The sequence below is a fragment of the Prorops nasuta genome, unplaced genomic scaffold (assembly GCF_024137725.1).
Source record: "Prorops nasuta isolate Cenicafe-Biocafe unplaced genomic scaffold, Cenicafe_Pnas_1.2 PNAS00006, whole genome shotgun sequence".
Lineage (NCBI taxonomy): Eukaryota > Metazoa > Arthropoda > Insecta > Hymenoptera > Bethylidae > Prorops > Prorops nasuta.
The window spans coordinates 2600846-2618888 of record NW_027116803.1 but is presented as its reverse complement, the minus strand read 5'-3'; the positions used below and the strand labels follow the sequence as shown (position 1 = coordinate 2618888).

The 18043-nt window shown below is 38.7% G+C and overlaps 4 protein-coding genes across 9 annotated transcripts in view; 1 reads left to right on the top strand and 3 right to left on the bottom strand.

The window, feature by feature from the left end:
• Nucleotides 1–685, bottom strand: part of tei (teiresias) — a 186793-nt gene extending 186108 nt beyond the window's left edge. For 2 of the 6 annotated variants that reach the window (XM_066728102.1, XM_066728108.1), the window contains exon 1: nt 67–685. The gene's annotated coding sequence lies outside the window, so the exon portion shown is untranslated. Of the gene's footprint in view, nt 1–7; nt 30–55 lie in introns of those variants that run through there. The other 4 variants (XM_066728103.1, XM_066728104.1, XM_066728105.1 and 1 more) reach the window with 4 other exon arrangements.
• A 5349-nt stretch (nt 686–6034) lies between these two features.
• mRpS17 (mitochondrial ribosomal protein S17) lies at nt 6035–6837 on the top strand. Its single transcript, XM_066728480.1, has 3 exons — nt 6035–6260; nt 6327–6520; nt 6599–6837. The coding sequence occupies exons 1-3, from the start codon at nt 6135–6137 to the stop codon at nt 6765–6767; spliced, it is 489 nt and encodes a 162-aa protein (XP_066584577.1). The 5' UTR covers nt 6035–6134; the 3' UTR covers nt 6768–6837.
• Nucleotides 6838–6872: 35 nt separating this feature from the next.
• Nucleotides 6873–10529, bottom strand: Fcp1 (RNA polymerase II subunit A C-terminal domain phosphatase Fcp1). The gene is made up of 7 exons (XM_066728478.1): nt 10020–10529; nt 9545–9848; nt 9232–9476; nt 8415–9165; nt 8189–8356; nt 7836–8109; nt 6873–7759 (listed from the first exon to the last, which is right to left on the bottom strand). Exons 1-7 carry the CDS (start codon nt 10244–10246, stop codon nt 7365–7367), a joined length of 2364 nt encoding a protein of 787 aa, XP_066584575.1. The 5' UTR covers nt 10247–10529; the 3' UTR covers nt 6873–7364.
• Nucleotides 10530–10812: 283 nt separating this feature from the next.
• On the bottom strand, nt 10813–17981 carry LOC136774293 (cyclic AMP-responsive element-binding protein 3-like protein 1). Its single transcript, XM_066728479.1, has 5 exons — nt 17282–17981; nt 14665–15085; nt 13826–14091; nt 13207–13747; nt 10813–12156 (listed from the first exon to the last, which is right to left on the bottom strand). The coding sequence occupies exons 1-5, from the start codon at nt 17402–17404 to the stop codon at nt 11807–11809; spliced, it is 1701 nt and encodes a 566-aa protein (XP_066584576.1). The 5' UTR covers nt 17405–17981; the 3' UTR covers nt 10813–11806.
• Nucleotides 17982–18043: the final 62 nt, after the last annotated feature.

Genomic DNA, 18043 nt, shown 5'->3' with positions numbered 1-18043 from the left:
AAATTACTTCTCTTCAACGTGAATCTTTGTACGAATAAAAGTTGGAGTGGCGCACAGGACGAATACCAGTTATAGTTAAATCACATAATACAGCTCCAGCGTGGATCTGTCAACCAAATAAACCATCGAATTAAGGTGACAATTACGCGATTGCACTTGACACTGTAAGGATCAACCGAGATTCGTCCAATATAGATTCGTTTTTTTCTTTTGCTTCAGAACAACCAACACACAGAAACTGACAAGTGGAATCGTGCACAAGACGATTCAGATGAAATCTTGCTTAGTCCATATCGGTTTGCCTCTCTGATAATCACGCCAAGTATCGCGTGGACTTTGAGAGATGTCGGGTAACGAGCGAGTTCCGAGATTGCGGAGTAAAGAGAGAGAGAGAGAGAGAGAGAGAAACACACAAAAAGAGGAAAAAAAAACAGAAAAAAGAGGGACGAGACAGCAGGAGAGAGAAAGGGGGAGAATGAAGATTTGTGGATGAGGTATCAGCAGGATGAGAATTGGGATGAACACATGGGGAGAGATTTATTTTGAGACGTCGCGTTCGCGGAAATGGCGAGCCCAAAAGAGACGATCGAGAGGAGAGAGGGTGAGAAATAGAGAGAGAAAAAGAGAGACAGGGAGGAGAGAGCAAAGTGAACACAGCGAATTGGCTGGATGCCGTGCAGCTCGGGCTCGGCTTTGAGAACTGAACGGTGACTGTTGGAGAGAGGATCGTCGGACTTTCTACGAATTCGCCGTAGCCCCCACCAGACACTCTCACCCCGGCGCGGGAGCCCATCTCGCGACTCGCACAACCCTCGACGCGCAGCGCCCGCCGCCGCCACCACCACCGCAGCATCGCGACGCCCCCCACCACCTCTACGCGACACGCCGTCGTCCCTCTCTCCCACTCTCTCTCTCTCTCTCTCACAGTTCCGTTTTCTTCAACCCCCACCCCCCATTCCATTTCCTAATTCAACGACCTTATACCCTTTCGCGAAATCCTCCACTACTGACAATCGAAAACCCACCCCTCCCCCTCTTTCTCTAATTAAAATATTAAAATTTAATTATTTCCTAAAAATATAGCTCCTCCGAACCTCGACTAACATCATCCCCAAGCTTTGGCTTCCGGTGGAAATAAGCGTAGAACGATAATAAAAATGTAAAACTGCAATGATTTAGATGAAATTTGTGTGGCGCGTATATGCAATGAAATCTTAATTCCCCACGCGTAGGTATCGCAGGCGACAAAGTTTTACCACTCGAGGCGCCGGGGTCACATGGCAGAAGGACTCGTTTCAACTTCAATCGCGCTTCGAATAGAAGTTCGTCCTGCCCGCGGGAGCTGTTTTCTATTTTACGACGTCTATAAGACGCCATAAACACACTCGGGCCAGGAATGAAGGCCGTAAAAAGATTCGTAGCAAAAGAGAACAGGCCTCTATCGTCGATGGTTCGTTCGCTTCATTATCAGATACAACGATCATCTCCGGAATTAAATCATGAAATGCAAACGAGAAAGATAAATGATTTGATTTGCTTGTTTTTATTTTCCGATGGAGAAAAAAGCACGGCCCTGCCTCGATCGAACTTATTCCTCGGCGAGATACAACAGAGATGGAGGGCTATCGGAGAATCTTTGAAAAGATGCTCTGTCGACGAAAGTTCGGGGAAACCACTTGATAATTCCCGATCGAAGAGATTCGGTGGCTGGGAGGAAAGATTTATGGGATTTGAAGGACGGTCCAACGCGACAGACAGAGTTTTGCATAGTCCGCGGTAAAGTTTGGCAAGACAGTCTTTGTCAAAACAATGTGCCACTTCCGGAAACGGATAATATAAAGCTCGCCAATATTAACATCTTGATAGTTGCTGTAATTTTCAGCGGACTGATATACTGCACATTTCGTTGTGCCGGCACACGTATTACGACTAATATTTCTTCGCCTTTTGAACTAAAATTGAGTACTTTATAAAGGTGAAGAGCCATTAATAACGTGCTGGTTGAAATTGTGTTAACCCTAGCTGTAAAAAGCCAATAGAATTTTCCACTGTTTCACGTCGGATAAAAGCTAAAAGAATATCCAGTACTATAAAATGCTAACAAAGAAATTAATTTACGCGTTAATTAAATTGGAATAAAAAGAGTGGTAAATAAAATTGTTGTTTGTTGGGATATTAAAACGAGAGCCGCAAAACGTGTATATATAACCAGTGGCGCAGGGAGCTGGTGAGTTTTTCTTAGTCATCATATATTGTATATATACGTGTGTCTGACAAATGAAAATCAAACATTTCGACAAAAGTATTAATCGTGAGCTTCCTTCCAACTTAATACCACAGCAATCCGCACCCTATTTGCCGACGTATCGTCCCTTCCGCGTGTTTGAACCTTGGAAATCCACCCTAAGCCTGCTGGCCCTCCGCTATAATCGGACTTACCCACTTCAATCACGATTTTCCCCTGATTGGGACGTCAGCCAAATAACCGAGCACGATGTGTATATACATGCATTTACACGACTATACTCGCTTCTGCTATATCGATTTCTCGGCGCAATTTAAGACGCGTTATCAACTCACCCGCGCGTGTACTATCTGCCCTATATATCTCATGCCCGCGTAAAAACTTTCCCAATTGTAAAAGCTTTTCCGAAATACGCCAGTGCTTCGAGTCTCCTGCTAATTCGCAATAGCAACGTGTGTACGCCAAAAACGTCCGCGGGTTATTCCAATTTATCCACTACAAACCACTCAATTACGGCTACTTCTACCTTGGCATCATAAATCACACCAGGACGTCTCCCGCTAGGAGCATGGATGCTCAGCGACTCGCCGAGATTTCCTACGGGGAAAATCAAATGACGCGACTGCTCGTCGCATACGCACATCTACGATCCAACTCGAGAAGCCCCGAATGTTCCGTTAATGCGAGGGACTACGACGCTTCTCCCGACATTAACAGCAACGCGAATCCTCAACATTTTCTTCTTGGATCAATCTATGTATCAGGGCTGTTTCTCCGATAGCGTGGCTCGACCAATTTTAAGGGATTATAGAATTTATCGAGTAACGAAGATAGTTTAAAGTGTGTCGAGAGTGCCACGAGAAGAAGTTTATGGTATCAGCATTTTCGATAAAAGATTGGTGACACCGAAGCACCCGGTATATAGTGTATTCCTCGAGTTTTCATTAATATTGAAGCGTAAAAGAAAATAAGAGCTAATCAGTGATGGAAAGGAAAGTGATTGAGGTGAAGGGGGTAAAGAAGGGGAGGGGGCGAGACGGAGTAGATAGGAAATAAATAATGAGAGGGAAATAGGGATGGTATACAGAAAAAAAGATAGCACCCTTTGAAAGTCTTAATTCGCCTGCGGCTGGCCTCTTTCTCGTCGACGACCCCGCTTCTGTTACATCCCCATGGCATATCGGGATTCGGGAAGAAAGGGGGGAGGGGGTGCGATCAGCGCGGCCCTCGGCTCCGCGTCTACGGTCACCATGGAAACGCACACACAGGCATTTCCCTTGCCGACGTGTCCTCGCCCAAACTGTACACTCTACGCACACCTATACCGAACACACGTATACTCTACCGTCTCACCCACACATCCCAGAAGCCTGCTGGACGCACTCGTATATGTATGCGTCCACGTTCCACGCATCCACGTAGTACACCATACACCCAGTCACGTTCGCAAAATGACATTTGCGCCTGCCGCCCGGGAGAACGCAAAATGAAAAGGAGGGTGTGAAATAAGAGCGAAAAAAAGCGGACGAATCAACAAAAGCACGTAGCACTGAAACATCGAGATGCTTCAAAAGATGAAAGATCTTGCATGGCGCTTATGAAGCGCCACTATAAGCCAGGAATAACCCGAGATCTTCCGCTGGAAAATTCTTTTTCACTCTGCTGCGCGAGAGTGCTTCTTCACTTAATAAAAAGCTTATTAGTTTGATAACATTTTTTCTCTAATATATGCTTCCAGGTAATATTATGTTGCGATTTAGCCCCAGTCAACCGGGAGTAAAATCGGCTGGTCGACCAGTATTTTCAAGTCTAATGGACGTGGAAGACCTCGTCGACATAAGCACGCGTACGTCAAGGTTCTTACCATTCGAGATCCCCTTGAATTTCACTCTCCAATTATATCAGCTGAAACAGAATTACAGAAGACGTTCGATCGTCCATAGATATCGATCCTTCGTGCTTCGCAGTTATTTACAGCTTTATTCTATGTTCCTCTCCAAGCATATTATTTCGCCACGACAAATACGTGTATTACCTTTGGGGATATTCACGTATCAGAAGTACGCGAGTTAAAAATAGGCCTTGGAGAGAATCTGCCAGGGTTGATGGAAGAAAGAGGCGGGGAGTCGATATTTCACTCGGAAAACGTCCAACGGCGAATAAGAAAGAGCCTGAAAACTGCTAATTCTATGAACAATTTTTGTTCTTCATCCTCTCCCATCCCTCCCTTCTCTTTCGCTTTCACACTCTTTGATTTATTTTATCGACGGGAAAGCAGACTAAACAAATACGCGTAGAAAGTTAAACACGGACGAGATGTTGTAGCGTGGCTTTACGAGTATCTACGGTTATTAAATTATGTCCCGGTGGTGTAATGCTTCATAAATTTATCAGATAGGAGCTTTACAGCTATAGCCCTGGTCGAAATTGAGACAAGTTATAGTCCTTTTTATTCTCCGCCAGCATCCATCCCTCCCTGTCTCGGTTTTAATGTACCTTCATGGCTCAGGGCTAACTGGAGTATCCGACAATCGCCAGGGCTATTCTCGCTGCTGGATAGGCCGGTATAGGAAGGGAGGAGGATGCTCGAGAATAAAAAACAGTAGAAAAAGGTGTAGCGTGGCCTGTCTGTAGAAAGCTGCGAAGCAGATGAACAAAATGAGTATGTAGTATCTTGTAGCGGCACTTTTTTCTCTACGCGTCCCAGTCCCGAGTGTCCCGACTCCCGCATGGTCCGTCTCTTCGGTACGAATCGGACAGACCGTAGAGTAGTCGAAGCCGACCGCACGATTCGAGTTTTCCGTGTTTCGTTAGCGGAAAAATCCATCCAGCCTACGTGGACTCAGCAGACTCGACTTGTCACCGGCTGAAAGCATCGAAGCGCGAATCTTTTGGATTTTTATTTTTTTTCCACTGACAATGGAATTTCCTGGTTGACTGACGACTCAGTCACCATCAGCTTTGAAGCGATCATCCGTGAATTCTTTCGCTCCTTTACATTCCGCAATAACAACGGAGCCGCAGATGCTGAGAGCACGTACAAACTACATACGTGAAAAGAAAAGAAACGAGCAGCAGATAAAAGTAATACATTTCGGAATATCCGCTCTTTGATCCCGCTCGTCTTCATCCTTTTTCTGATTCTACCTCAACTTGCTCTTCTACTTTTCTTCCCTACGCGTACCTTCCACCCTCTTTTCCTCTCCACCCACTATATAATATAGTATACCGCCAAATCGTTTACCCTCCCTTTTATTCAGCACTCTCAGCGGTTCTTTTGCGATATCCATTGTCCATTTAACAATCTCCCATCGCTGAGATCATATCTTCATTTATTTTAAATTATTGCGAGCTTCTACCATTTTCCTCACCTCTTTTCTTTTTTTTCAAGAGCCTACAATTGTCTATAAAAATGTAATTATTTCCTCGTTTCCTAATCAAGATTAATTACCATTATTGTACGAATGGTGAATTTAAAGTCAGTTATGAAAGAGTGGATGGACAATTACAGTGTATTATACATATTATATCCACTTTCAGATACGTTTATAATTTCAAACAAGTGTAATTTATTTCTAATGTAAATAGTTCTATTTGAATGTAATCGATTATAGGGAGAGATATATGGAGAGAAGAAATATTTCAAATGTAATTATTAAAATATATGTTTCACGCTAATTTTGATGTTTAATAATACAAGTTAAAGCTATTTGTCATAAGAAGAAATTGAAGAGTTTACTTCTAAATCCTATACGTTTCATTCTCTTACTTTACTTCATATCATATAGGTTAGACTACTTAGGTCTTAGATTACGAAAAGTTAGGTTGGTGAGATATGTTTTGCTACAGAACAGGAGAATATAGAGTTTAAATAAACATAAATTTCACAATGGCAAGTAAACGAGTAACCACAACTGCAGTTAGATTGTTTCTTGGTAAATGTATGCCTACTTCAAAAGAAAATGCTGCTAAAATTCGCATACCACGTTATGTTTTAAACGAGAGACTAATGCACGTAAGTAAAGAAGGTTATGTTTTCTCCAAAAGTACTTCAATATTAAGCCTGTATTGTCATTTATAGCACTTTCTTGAAAATAATGTGGTATATGCCCACGATCCTAACAAATTATGTAAAACTGGCGATACAGTTTTAATACGAACCTTACCTGAACAATTAACACGTGTAATAACTCATGAAGTAGTTGAAGTAGTTTATAAATGTGGTGATGTAATTGACCCTATATCTGGTAAACACGTTGTGGCTGGAAAATATCGGTATTTATAAACATTTTTAGTGTAGTATCGTTAATTTATATGTGATGAGTTATATATTAATTATGACTTTTCAAATAGGGATGAAATAAAAGAAGCTAATGAGTTGTATGGTCAACTCGAAAGTTCCTTCGATTACAATAAAGCTCCTCCAAGAGGTAGTCAGGAAGGTAAACGAGACTTTACAAATAAAAAGACCTACGTTAAATACCAAGATGATAAAAATATTCCACAGCCATATGCATGGTAGTAAATAATGTAGTTGTAAAAGCAAAATGTATGAATATTTTCAAATTAGGTTAAATAAAGATAATTATTATTTAAAAGTTGATTTAATACATGTTAAAAAGAACACTGGTTTTATCTGATAAAAGTCAAATCAATCTCTTAAAAATACAAACTTCTATAGGCTTTAATATTTTGAATGACTATGATAGTTTTCTTTCAAAGTTAAATATTTGACTTTGAAAGAAAAATATTCATAAACAATTTGAAATAAGAAATTTTTAACAAAAGAAATAATACAACTGATTCTTCCATACTCCTTAATTATATAAATCAAATATCCATTTTTATATGTATAGAATAATTACATGTTACATTATCAAACAGACAGTGCTTGAGATGTGAAGGATTGAAATACGTCGATTAATAAATAGAATTTTAAATTTTATACTAGAATCAGTCTACATGAAAAATATTTTCATTTTGACAAAACGTCCAATTTTATTGGAAAACCAGAGGCCTATATTATGAATCTTGAAAATCTGATTGTAAGATATAAATTCACAGCTCTGATGGATGATTGATGGCAATTCAAGCCACTGAGTTTAATTTTTGAGAAAATTCAATCTGAAAGGAACTCTCTTTCTAATGCTGCTCCCATCGCATTCCATTCCCGATCATCTTCGTTTTCCATTCCATCATAATTCTCTACAGAATCTGGTGACTCATTACCAAGATCTGCATCATCCGTTAAAACTTCACCTCGTCTGAAACGTGTGATTGGATCATCCTCATCCTCTTCGACGTCATTGTCATTGTCATTATCATCATCATCATCATTGTCATTGTCATCATCATTATCTTTGCTATGTTCTTTCTTGTGATTGACTCCTTTTCTCAGATAAGTACTATCGCTATCATTGGTGTTATCATGCCACATAGATCCAAAATTATATTCATCCTCAGAATTTTTAAATGAAAATTTTTGTTTCTTTTTAGAAATATACTTGTTATAATCTGTAACAATGCAAAAATTTCTCGATATCGCATCTTGAAGTGTTGTATAGTTATAACTAATTTTAATTAAATTTACCATTAGAGTCTGATTCAGAGCCACTATCTTTATCTCCCCTATCTCTCTTGTAATTTTTTTCTGAATCATCAATTTCTTCAGAATCAAAAACAGGCTGATCTACATCCTCCATATCTTCCTCTACTTCTTTATCCATATTTCGTATTTCTTCTGATGAAAAGGACATTAATGGATTAATACTATCTGCAAAACTATCCTCTTTTTCTTGATCTAGTTCTGTTTCCGTGCGCTCAGAGCTGCTACAATGCGGTGGAGGTGCTCGAGATCCACGAGCCTATAGAAGTAATATTAAAATAATATATTTGTTTAATTCTTAATTTTTCATAATTAAGAACACCCACAATGTTCTATACCTTAACAGTTAAAGGGAATAAACGTTCGTCGACGTGTTCCCAGCGTTCCGCGCACGTCCAAAGCCAATCTGGATTGACTATTTTAATTTTAGCGTTCTTTTTTGCTAAAATTGTTTTCGCAGTTCCAGGCCTATTAGCTACCAAATGTGTCGTCTCTTCTGTAATATCCTAAATGAAAAATATTAAATTAAAACAATGATATTATCAGGAAATAAATATATCTTACCTGTGTTACTTCAGCTCCAAATGCTCTAGCTACTTTGTACGCTCGACTTTCATGAAGTTTTTCAACTGTTGCTATTAAACCACTAAATGTTAAACGCAATCCTTTTAAAACACGTGCACGAGTACGAGGAATAATTTCTCTCAAAGATTTCTTTCTATTTTCTTTCGGCTCTTTGCTATAATATTCTGCATGAATCCTTTTCAAGATGTCCTCCAAATATAATAAATAATCATCAGCATCTTCATCCAAAATTACATCTCCCTTAGGTACATTACATTCAGATTCTTTAGTGGTTTTTTCTTCCGGATTATATTCTTCTGGTTTATTATCTTCAGGATTATACTCCTTTGATTTATTCTCTCCAGATTTATTTTGTTCTGATTTGCTTTCTTTAGATTCTGTTTCATCGGACTTAATCACTTCATCCTCTTTCTTAATACAACCACTTTCTTCTATTTTTGCAATACTAGTTGAATCAGCTGGTATTTCTTTTTCTTTATTATCCAATGTAACTTTCATTCCATTTTCAGTTTGATTTTCAGATCTGTCTTTTTCATCTGCTTCCATAGCTTCTATTGTCTCCTTAGATTCTGGAGGTTCTAATTTATCTAAACCAGGTGGTGCATGTATATCACCAGTATGTCGAAAGAAATGATATGGTTTTACTTGAACTAAATTTCCACATCCTTGCCAAACATCTTCACGATCATCTATGATGCAAACCATATCATCTCCGCAGGGAAACAAAGCTCTATTTGTAAAGAAGAAAATGTTATTAAAAAATTTTGAAACTAGAGATCTTACATTTGAAACGTACTTCAGATTTGCAGTTTTCGATGCTGGATCAAAACATTCGTCTCTTGACAATATTCTATGAGAAAATAAAGTTCCATCCTTATCTAATAATGCTGCTACCGTATGTGCATAATTACGAGCTCCAAATGTACAAATATGCAATTCATACAAGAGACTCATTTCTAATAAAAAATGCCTGGTATTTGGCCTTAAACGTGTGTGGTACCATGGCGAATGAGGTCCATACAATTGATAGTGATAAACGTCCTATAAATATGAGACTTTTAAACAAAATATGTACAAACATTTGTAAAGATAATAGAGATAAAATATACCTTCATATCTGGTGGAACATTATCATTGGTAGTATGAACAATGGTTTGATCAAGATCTACTAGTAATGCTAATTTTTTATCTTTCAACAAACGTTGCTCATCTTCTTTTCCTATTTTAATAGCTAGTTCTGGGCATACTTTTAATTCTGGTATACTGTGTACCATAGGTACACTTGCTTGTGATACCGTTGTGATATCTCTGTTGCTATTATCTGCTTCCAGCCTCAGATCTGCACCACACTCAGCACATAAATCTTTTATTACTGCTGGATGTTTACAGCCTTCTAAGATGAGTATCTCTTGCCTGAAAAACTATCCAATTATGCAGGCGCTACATTTAAAAACTAATAAATAAATTTTAAATTACTCAAAATCTATCTCTAAATGGTAATAGTAACTTTCTTCTAATACTTCATGAATGGATTAATACTGTTATTATATACAAAAATCTTTTGAGGTTAGAAAATATTTGTACCCGGGTTGAACAATATCTCCTTGTTTAACCAACAGCTCAGAAACTCGTCCAACATGTGTTGCTTTAAGCTTCTTTTCTGAATCTTTAGTATCTTCATTTCCCGGAGGGACATTATTGTATAAAAGTAATACTTTGCCCGCTGATACCATTGTGTTTAGAGAGACTTTCCATTTCAGTATTTTCCCTGGTTTGCCTCCGGGTGGAAAAGTCACCTTTATTGTTGCCATAATTGCTAACAATTACACATTAAACAAAATTAACACTAAATTAAATGTTTTAGACTTAGTGGATTTTTGCGCGGGAGATAACAGAAACAGTACGAACTGGTACAAACTTTATACTATAGTTTCGTATCATCGATCATTTTGCTACTAAACTGTACTGTAAGTAGTTGACTGAAATCGTGTGCGTGAAGCATCGAGTACGTCGCTCACATGGACGAGGCATGGTCGCATGGAGGCAAGCATGTGCTGTGTTAGTTCTCGCGAGGGGCATATGGTGGGGAAACCAAATACCCACATGAATTCACATCACTGCGCAATGTAACATAAATCTTAATTCATCCATCATCAGAAGCTATGTTAGAAATTAGCCGCGCCCTGCCATAAATTGTAGAGTTAAACACTCATTCAAATAATATAAATTTGGCAATTAAACGAAAAATATTGTATCTATTATTCTCTGTATAAAGCTTATTATTATTTAAACTCCTCTGCTTTTATTTTTCACACACATGCATACTCCGAATAATAAATATATATTTATATAAGATGAGAGATATGATTGAATAAAATTTTTTAGAAGATCAAATTTACTTAATTTTTTATTTTATAATATTCTTATTCGTACACGCATATTAAATGAAAGTTGAAATGTGATACCTTCATCCCTTTTGACATAACATGCAAAAATAATATGTCCTAAATTTAAATTAGACTTAGTGTCAGGAATGTACGGTGTGACGAGCTTATCTAAATCTATATAATATTTAACAATATATCAGTGATTTGATGGAAGAACAATAACATAAAGTACTTTTCTTATACAGATTGCTAATACAATATATACTTATATGAAATAATCCTGTCTCTCGATACAGAATAGTGATTTTTATGCCGTATACTATAAGTACGATATTATTCCACATAATTGAAAAATTTATTTCTTACATTCTTATATACAATTGTTGTGTATTTGATGTATATACACATTTTGCCGTCATATATATATATATATATATATATATATATATGTGTAAATTAAAAATACGTTCAAACAATTTACGATACAGTCTTTTTTGCTTAGTGTTCATGAGAACGCAAAGCTTTTACTAAAATACGTCTTAAAGTAAAAACAAAAGAAGAAATCATAATAGTATTAATACTATTTGATACATAGATAAAATCCTACATACACTGCATTTTAATCGTTATTAGATTAAATAAAGTACTTACTTAACATAGCACATTTGTTCTCCTCCGTATAAAAGTGTATTAACTATATTATTTTTATTAATAATATAATACACTTTGTTACACGAAAGATAACAAATGTGGTATGTTAAATAAATACTTGATTTTAGCTATAATAATGAGTAAAAGCGCAATATGTATATGACTTTAACTCTATAACAAATAGAGTTAGTACAATTATCATTTTTTATAGTTATCTCCTCTTCCTCGCTATCTTTACACATTTCGAGCTTCAAATGCCTCAAAGTCTCAAATTGCCAGCGAAAAGAAGAGTAGTTTGCTAGCCACCTAGCGGTGGCCTATGACCCTGAGGATTCAGAGCTTTTTATCGGTAATGTTGAGTTTGGCAGCTTTCTGCCCGCCAGGCCCTCCAGGATTAGGCGGTGGCCAAACGTCATCCAACGGCGGCTCGATGAATTGTCGGATCTGCGGGTTCGCACCAATGTCCTTTCGTGCACCAAGTGTCCCTCCAACGTAATTCGTGGATGAGGCATATTTTGAGACAGTTTCCGATTCCATGATGCGTGGTCTTTTGTAGGGAGGAATTTGGATTGGGCTGTAATCGTGGTCCAGTAGACCTTCGACCTCCTGCAGCAGCTCCTCTCCGTACTGCTGCAGCTCTTCGTCCATCAATTGCTTCGTATAAAGCAACGTTCTTGAACGGCCTAGGAAAATATCCAAAACTGTATTCCAGTACATAATATTTCACAGCTCATTCATTAAAAATTGAAAGTACTGTTTAAGCAATATTACACTTTTTTTATGAACAAATAAATTGCACTTCTGAAACATCCTTTAGATAATTCGTTAAACGTTATTGTTTCAATTACTGTTAAGGTTTCTCTAAGATTTAATCGTAGGTGATTCTCTGTATACAATAGCTTTAAGAGCTTTCTCGCTTCCTTTTAGAAAGTAGCAGAACCACTTCTGAATGATCCTGGAGCATGATCTAGTTTCGATACTGTATGGCACCGATATAAAATAAATCACGCGAATCCAATGATTTGCAAATACCGATTGTTCTAATACCAGAACATCGGTTTATTTCGGTACAAGTTACAAAAATGAACTTAGAAAGCAGTTTGCAGTACTGCTGAGTTTCGTTATTATAAGACGCATACCGGGGGAATTTGCAGACTTAACAGGTTGGGTGTTGCAGCAAAAAATAAAAAGCGATATTTAGCAAAATTCGGGGAACGAGAAAGGACAGCGAATTTTCAAGAACAAATGAAATATAAGCTAATACACAGTGCTATTGTTTCATTTTAATCAACATTTTGAAGTATCTCTGCAGCGTAAAGGTACAGGCCACTGCAGTGAACGGTGGTGGGCCGTGAAAGCAAAATAAGAAGCCAGGGTCTGGATCCTTTCACAATTATAAGGAGTTCAATGTCCCGGGGCGACCGGCTATATCTGTAAGCTAAATGTCACACGTGCGGTCAAAGGAAACTATGTAAGTCAATGTGCACCGATGCGTCACGTGTGATTTTTTCTAATTTATTTTTATCCCTCATTCACACTAAATTTATAACTGTCCTCCTCAACCATGCGTCCATAATTAGCTCCCACATTCCGCTCGGTCGATCGATCCAATCGATTAGCACTGATCCAACGATCGTCAAAGGATCTCATTGTTCGATTCTTGCAGCAATTGCACAGAAACGCTCGAGTAGCAAAAGTGAAAGGAACGGTGAGGCGAGAGAGACAAATTTTACCTGCCAAGGGCGGCATCTTCTCCGGCTGTTCCTGCTCTTGCATAAGCTCGTTGCTAGAATTCTGGTGTGGACGTAGATTTGGAACAGCGACGAGTGCTAATGAGAGTAACAGGACCATGAGGCAAGTGGTCGGCTGGGCGCTTTTGTTTCCCTTCTGCAGGAGAGCCTGCAGTCTCTTCAGCTGGCCAGCCAGGCTCTGATTTTGCGACTGCAGTGCTTTTATACGCTTGAGGAGAGTCATATTTTCCTCGGTACACTGTTTCACACGGTCTTCCAGCCCGTCGACGTATTCCTTTTTCCTCTTGCGCGAGTCCTGGGCGGATATCTTGTTGCGAATTTTACGCCTAATCCTCTTCAATTCGCGTTCCTCGTGCTTCGTCAGCGGATAGTGCGTGGGCAAAGTAATTCCTTCCTTTTGCAACAACCGCTTCTCCTCCGCGTTCAGCTTCAGCTTCGGGTAAGGCGAGTCTGATTCCGATATCTCGTCGCTGGAATTGCAGCCTTTCTCGCTGCTGGAATCCTCCTGCTTGATAGTTGTGACCTAACGAGAGAATTTCATGTTACATGGGTAATTAAAAATTATCTTCAACACACGTGAACTCTGATTTATTCAACGGACCTGCACAGGTTTGTTAATGATGTTTGCTTGATTGATCTTGAAGCCTTTGAGATTTTTCGCTTGAGCAGCGTTGATGATCTTGATCGTTCTCACTTCTTTCATGTCCTTCAAGCTCACCGGCAGGAGGATCGATCTTGGATTGCCGGAGCCCATAGGCGTTACACGAATTAATTGTCTAATATTACGTTTGTTATTACACGCTAAATTACGGACGTTAATTATATTCTCCTGTTGTGCGACCTGGCCTTGCGATTTTTTGATCGAATCTGCAAGAAAATTTCGTTGGTCTTAAAAAATTGTTTTAAAGCGAGATGATTAAACGTGCGGATTGATTCAATTTACTTTTTCATCGGTGAGCTATTTTTTTAACCTTAGGACTCGACTTATGATAATATTGATTTTTACAAATTTTAAAAAACACCTGTTTAAACCCACATGGCATTAACGCCAGAGACTTTGAAAACGGTTTTGCGTTATTCGCGCGGAAAATGAATCATGCGGTGGCTAGGATTGTTATATAGCGGCTGTGTATACCATCACTCGGTGACATACATTTCGCGTCCGTCTTTCGTTGAGCTAAACGCCATCTTCGATGGTCGTTATGATGAGTTCTATGGTATATAGAATTTTTTAATGCATAATGGAAATATGTCGACAGCTTGGAGGACGAATAAACTCATTTATGTATTTTTACTGCGAGAGATCGCGCAAGTCGTTCGCAAGTGCGTACGAGCAGCAGTGGCAAATCAGCTATTATCAGTCCTAACGTATACTATAGCCAAACGTATCAATAATAACGAGTGATAAGGGTTTCTTATCCGTGAAGAAAAAATCTTTACCCAGATCTATCGTTGGCCGGACTGCAGTGACGTTCTGCGTTGCTTCGGTGACATTCTTGGGATTCACCACAGCAACCAGAGTGTGCTCCATCTCCATATCCTCGGTGACGTCAGCGACTGGAGAGCCTAGGTTAGAGCTCATCACGGATCTAGCCGGACTGTCCATGCTACCCATTGATTGGTTAGGACTCCCTATCGATTCAAAGTCCATGAGATTTTGCGGACTGTCCAAGTGCGAATGGCCATTCTCCGATTTGTCCTCTTCTATTGGCGGAAGGGGACTCAATTGCTGCTCGCAGGATAAACTCAATGCACTGGAGAGTCCGCTGTCCGAAGACGATGACGGAATCGTCTCCAGATCCATCTCCAAGTTAAATATCGATTCCAGGAAATCATCAGGGTTCGTCGGCCATTCCTCCGCCTAAGAAATAAATATAGCATTGCGTTAAGTTTACCTCAGTGGCCTAACTTTTTATATCGAATGAAAAATAAATATTGTGTTTCGAGGAAACTATTTTAGATAAGTCTACAGGTGTGTAAGTGTTATTTTGTGTATACTGCAGCTTGGAACCTTCATTGAGCGACCCAGTTTTTGTACGACTATTATGGACAGTTGTATTATCTTTATTGCGCAATGAAAGAACTATTATCTTATGGCTATGAAATAAATTATTGGTGCAACGTATTTGATCAGCTTCTTACAATCGATAAGGGTAACAGAGTTGTTGCTTCTATTTCCAAATTAAGTGGGCATATATCAGTTCTGTATTTTAGATCAGTTTCCTTCTTTTCTAGGTTCGTGCCGAATAGTATTTATAGTTTAAGCTTCGCCATCGGGCAAGTCTTTATTGCTAGTTTTCTCCATACACTGAAATTCTACTAAAAATATACTCGAGCCTAACTAATAGATGTGCTACATGGTTTGGCCGTCTGGCTTGTTCTCCAATTACACTTTTATTTTAGCTTTGATCATTGCTGCTAATTTACTTTCGTTAAAATATCGCTGTAACTGAAACCTAGAATCTCAGTCTGGATTTTGTAATGTTGAAAAGAGTGTTTGCGATACGAGTCGAATAATTGCAAAGCAGAATAAATCGTTAAAAAATGATTAATTCTTTTCTAATGATATCTTGATAAGCTTTGTATTGTAAGAATAAACGTCGTAAGTAATTTTCGCAATGGCCAATAAGTACCGTAACATAACGGTACTAATACATTTGGAGGTCAATCGCCCTTGATGAATGTGCCCGAAAGAGTTACCTGAAAGGGACATTTACTTTCGAAATAACTTATGTAATATCAGAGTTTTACAAATTTACTAGTTTCTAATTGTTATATTGTAAAAATATAGATATAACCAGAACTTCAATTCTACTATTATAAATTTTTTTTTCAGGCAGATTTTCATTAAAATACTTTACTTAACGTAAAAAATATTTTATAAAGTGCTTCTCTTAATCAATATTTGGAGTAAATGTAACATATCTAAGTTGAAAAGACTCGAAAAATATCAGTAAATTTTGTGGTCCCAAAGCAGATAAATTTATCTCCAGTTGTTTTCTTTAAAGCATACAATATATATTTTTAAAAGTGAATCAGACAAAAAAAAACTTCTAAAATGCTTGTTTTATTTAAAATGAAGAAACTGAATTGTTTCTCTTGTTGTGTCTTTTCCGGTATTTTCAGTTTAAACGATTGACAAGGATTGGAGTATCTGTTATCATTGATAATTAAAAATAATAAGTGTAAGACAAGCTATTATTCGTTCCGATTATTGTTATTGTTTATACTTGGTATATAGTGTTTAGTAGCATGCGTGGAAATCAGTTATCTGCCTATATATTGTATATATATATATATATATATATATAACTGAATATCAAGCACGGTTTACCAATATGGCGGCCTTTACTGTGCCGGCACGTGGATGCGTTCCTTCCATATGTTGCAGAGAATTCACATAAAAATCGCAATTTCAACTGCAACAAGTATTTTATTCTCTAATGTAATTTTTTAATGATCTCCAAATGCAAGGTACGTGAAATTTGGAGTTTCCATATTAACATACCGCACTCAAATGTCAGTGAAAATGAACCTGTTTATGAATAAACTTGGTACGGTTAATGTAATTTCGGTGTGTATGGTTCACCTGTACCCACTAAAGTCTGCATGTGGTTTTTCAAGCATAATAATTTAAACGGAAGTGTCTGGAATTTTCGTGTGAACGAGTACATGCTTCATAAACCTAAAGCAGTCAATGAAAATATAATAACTGTAGTAGGTAGTAAAAATAGGTTAACACTAAAATCGCAATTCAATAGTCTTCAACTCCAAGGATTTCTAATTTTACGTGGAAGTGGGGAAAAGCCTGAGTATAAGATAACGTGGTAAGAGTGCAGTGTGTACGACTTTGATCAATCTAGACGGAAATTCCTAATAGCGATGATTGTACGAGCGATTATTCGTGTTTTGAGACAGCGGAGGGTCCACGGTACAGGGTCGATGACGTTAAGAGGTACACCAACAGGTATTGGGGAAAAACAAGTTTTGGCAAAAGGAGAGGTGGAAAATTCGAAGAAAATCAAGTAGAATGTAGCGGAGCGTGTCCTTAACATACCGTGATTGCGTCATCCGTGTAGCTTTGGTCTATAAAAGGCTCATCCTTGATGTCCCCCTTGAGGAAGGCATCTTCCCGTGGGAAGAGCAGGTCCATGAGGTTCATATCCGATGACGACGTCATTCTGACAAATTGCGAGTTTGCTGAAGCAACGTGACACACTGCGTGCACTAGATATCACTGAGCTGCCATGGACGAGGAAGCACCCCGATAAAGTTCGCACTGGCAAATACGAGAGGGCTTGGTGAAGCGCAGAGCACTCGTTCCAACAACCAACGCAACGGAGCTGGCTTCAGGCTGGCACGAGTTGTAGACCGACCTGATATTCCCCTACGGATGGGTGGATGTACGAAACGGCTCTGTTCGTTTCTTCGGGCTCTGCCGTATCTCCACTCCGTTCCGCTTTCTCACCCCACCCTCTTTCCTCGTCGACGACTCCACTCGATCCAGCCGACCGGTTCTCTCCCCCTCTCTCTCTCTCTCTCTCTCTCTCTCACTCTCTCACTCTCTCTCCTGCTTTCTCACTTCCACATTCTCCGCCGGTTGACCTGCTCACTTCCAATTATCAGATCCCTGCCCGACCTTCCTTATTTATTTTGACTCTGTTCTACAAAGTTATCGAAGAAGAATAAGAGCAAAAATTATGAAAGACTTTTCCCCACTGACACAACACGTCATGGAGAAGCGTGCATGCTACTACTCTACTACTAGATATAGCGTAGTGGACTGCCAGCGTGGCATTTATTACGTCACGTCGCTACC

What these genes read in the sequence shown, in the direction of transcription:
- Fcp1 (XM_066728478.1), bottom strand. Translation starts at nt 10,246, where the DNA reads ATGGCAACAATAAAGGTGACTTTTCCACCCGGAGGCAAACCAGGGAAA. An exon ending in GGAGATATTGTTCAACCCGG is followed by an intron (nt 9,849 to 10,019) that starts GTACAAATATTT and finishes ATAGTTTTTCAG; the next exon opens with GCAAGAGATACTCATCTTAG. An exon ending in TTGGAGCTGAAGTAACACAG is followed by an intron (nt 8,357 to 8,414) that starts GTAAGATATATT and finishes TTTTTCATTTAG; the next exon opens with GATATTACAGAAGAGACGAC.
- LOC136774293 (XM_066728479.1), bottom strand. Translation starts at nt 17,404, where the DNA reads ATGACGTCGTCATCGGATATGAACCTCATGGACCTGCTCTTCCCACGG. An exon ending in CCGGCCAACGATAGATCTGG is followed by an intron (nt 14,092 to 14,664) that starts GTAAAGATTTTT and finishes ATTTTCTTGCAG; the next exon opens with ATTCGATCAAAAAATCGCAA. An exon ending in TCATTAACAAACCTGTGCAG is followed by an intron (nt 13,748 to 13,825) that starts GTCCGTTGAATA and finishes TTCTCTCGTTAG; the next exon opens with GTCACAACTATCAAGCAGGA.
- mRpS17 (XM_066728480.1), top strand. Translation starts at nt 6,135, where the DNA reads ATGGCAAGTAAACGAGTAACCACAACTGCAGTTAGATTGTTTCTTGGT. An exon ending in TAAACGAGAGACTAATGCAC is followed by an intron (nt 6,261 to 6,326) that starts GTAAGTAAAGAA and finishes TGTCATTTATAG; the next exon opens with CACTTTCTTGAAAATAATGT. An exon ending in GTTGTGGCTGGAAAATATCG is followed by an intron (nt 6,521 to 6,598) that starts GTATTTATAAAC and finishes CTTTTCAAATAG; the next exon opens with GGATGAAATAAAAGAAGCTA.